General features: G+C 41.2%; 1 protein-coding gene across 1 annotated transcript; it reads right to left on the bottom strand.

Annotated features, from left to right (window-relative positions):
- Nucleotides 1-281: 281 nt before the first annotated feature.
- Nucleotides 282-2274, bottom strand: LOC104883705 (protein ENHANCED PSEUDOMONAS SUSCEPTIBILITY 1). Its single transcript, XM_010668261.3, has one exon. It carries the CDS (start codon nt 1887-1889, stop codon nt 525-527), a length of 1365 nt encoding a protein of 454 aa, XP_010666563.2. The 5' UTR covers nt 1890-2274; the 3' UTR covers nt 282-524.
- Nucleotides 2275-2517: the final 243 nt, after the last annotated feature.

Genomic DNA, 2517 nt, shown 5'->3' with positions numbered 1-2517 from the left:
AACAATAACTCATTTCTCCTTTTATCTCCCTCTACCCAATTCTCTCTCTTTTCTCCCCCTACCCTATTCTCTAGCCAGGAACGGTAGCAAATTGGGAACGAGAATGGGAATAGGATGTCTGCAGTGGGATCCCAGCCAGGAAGTCCAAGGCGGGTTCGTTTCGGACGGGTAGTAATATTAGGTGAGGGTGATGCTGTTGCTCATGACCCAAATCAATATCATCACCAAGGCAAAAAAAAAAAAATAAAAAAAAATCTGCTATCAATATGTAACAAGCAAAATCAAACGAGCCATCCCCTCGGCCCAAACACGAGTGGTTATTTAGAAAATCCATGTAATGTAGGCGATTGTTCATTGCCATAAACAAATCCTCATTTGCCATTGAACACTTCAAAATGTAGCATCACAATACCAGATTGCAATAAAACAGTAATTGCCATTGTAAGGCAAAATTAATGAAGTAAGCTCATGAAACATGGTTCATGAATTCGTCATCCAGGAAAAGCTCATTCATGTTTTCAAGGCTAACTTTTAGATGCTGATGAAACATGGCTCATGAATTCCTCATCCAACAAAAGCTCATTCATGTTTTCAAGGCTAACTTGTAGATCAACACTATTAAGACCAAGACACCCTGGAAAAGATGTAAGCTTCCCGTCATCTCTGTTGGTGTAGCCAGTCCTAACAGCCACTGGTTTACCAAATCCAAAATTAGCTCCATAAAAATCAAACCTGGGTGAACCACCCATAACAACAGGGTTAGGACCAAACGATATATGCCCCGGTGGCTCTAGTGTCGGACTCTTCCCAGGTGACAGCACCAATGCTTTACGAGCAGCTCCATCATCTACTGCCTCGACCTGCTGGTGGATCAGCATGGTTGCCCAACCTAAGTCCTTCGTGAGCAGCTCACCAACCTTCGCAGTCGCTATTGCTAGAACAACGGAGTTTGGGAAATAGTCAGGGGATAAAGGTGGGTTTAAACGAGGCCTAATATTTACTGTCAATATAAATTTGGTATCTTCGTCACAGGATAATTTCCGAGCTCGAGTAATGGCCTTCCAGATAAGCCCACACAAGGCCTTATAAGAAGATAGTGTTGGTAGCATGTTTTTGGCCCCGGCATTGGCTTTGGCCTTGAGTTTTGCCATTGACGAAGCTGAGAAATGAAATATTCTATCTCTTAATAGATGGCTTTCGTTGAATCGGGTTATGAATTCATTCTCTTCCATGAATGGTAGTTTCAGGGTTGGATAGCTCTCAGAAATTGAACGGGGTAATTCAAACACAGGTGGGCGTGAGACATGTGTTGTTTCTGCTCCAGAAACGAATATATGTGACAGGATATTAAGAAAATGAGACAGAGATGTCCCATCACCAACAGAATGGTTGATGCAGCATCCAATAAAAAACCCATCAGCAAGTTCTGTCAGCTGAAGCGATAACAATGCTCTGGTGTGGCCGTCATGATTAACTTGTCGCTCGCCCAGATCAAAGAATGACTGGATCACCAGAGGTACGTCTGTGCTGGTTTCGGCAACATCAGCTACACTAAGCTCTAAGGCCGAAGCATGGATGAGCCTAGCTCCTGGACCCTTACTGCAATCGAGGAATATAGAGCAACTATGTTCATCTTCATATTTTTTGGTAACGAAGCGACCAGCCAACGGGTAAAAGAAGTCCAGGGCATGAGAAAGAGAGGTTTGTAGGTTGTTATAGATATTCTTAGAGCTGAAAGTTGCTGAGGTTTTAAAAAGAAGACCATATTGTGTGTTTCCTATTGACAGCAATTCTAAAGCTACAGGACTTAAGTAATGGTGCTTTTGTGAGTCTTGAATCTCGGACTTGGGTCGGACAAAACATTCTGAAATGAGCAATACCTGAGACATCAATACAAAATTATTTGCGAGGAAAAATGTGTTAATAACACTTGAATTGGAAATTTTGGTGTTGCTCCCGGAGTGTATAAGCACTGTAATGATTTTGAGCTAGGTGATACCTGAGCAAAACATAGCAAATTAAATAGCCACGGGCAAAGACCAACCAGAATAGTTTCATTATTAGACGGTCCCCCAAAGAAAGCACTCCACAACTCATTGATTTGGAAATTATTTTACTAATGTTTGGTATCAGATTTGGTGAATTAAAAATCTATTTTGTTGGCGTTTCTTGGAACATTGAATTGCCGGTGCTTGTTGGACAGTGCTCAGTCGTCTGTGTGTGAATCTCGTGATAACAAGAAAGATTAGAGAAAAATAAAATCAATCATTCTAGAAGACCTGCCATTTTTTGTCTGGAAACACATCTCACGACCTTGTATATAAAATTGATAAAAACAGCTCAAATTATGGCGTGAGTGCACCAAGCACCACAAAATATAGACCTAGATGCAATGCGTACCATAGATGACGTCGGAGCCCCAATTTTTTGCCCGCGGTAGGGAAATCTTATTTTTTTTGGAAAAATTCACAAGAGAAAGCTCAACTATTACCCATTTTCTTTTATAAGTCTCAACTA

Source organism: Beta vulgaris, chromosome 4 (assembly GCF_026745355.1).
Source record: "Beta vulgaris subsp. vulgaris cultivar EL10 chromosome 4, EL10.2, whole genome shotgun sequence".
In the NCBI taxonomy this organism is placed as follows: Eukaryota; Viridiplantae; Streptophyta; class Magnoliopsida; order Caryophyllales; family Amaranthaceae; genus Beta; species Beta vulgaris.
Note: the sequence above shows the minus strand (reverse complement) of the source record. Positions and strands in the feature narration are given on the sequence as shown.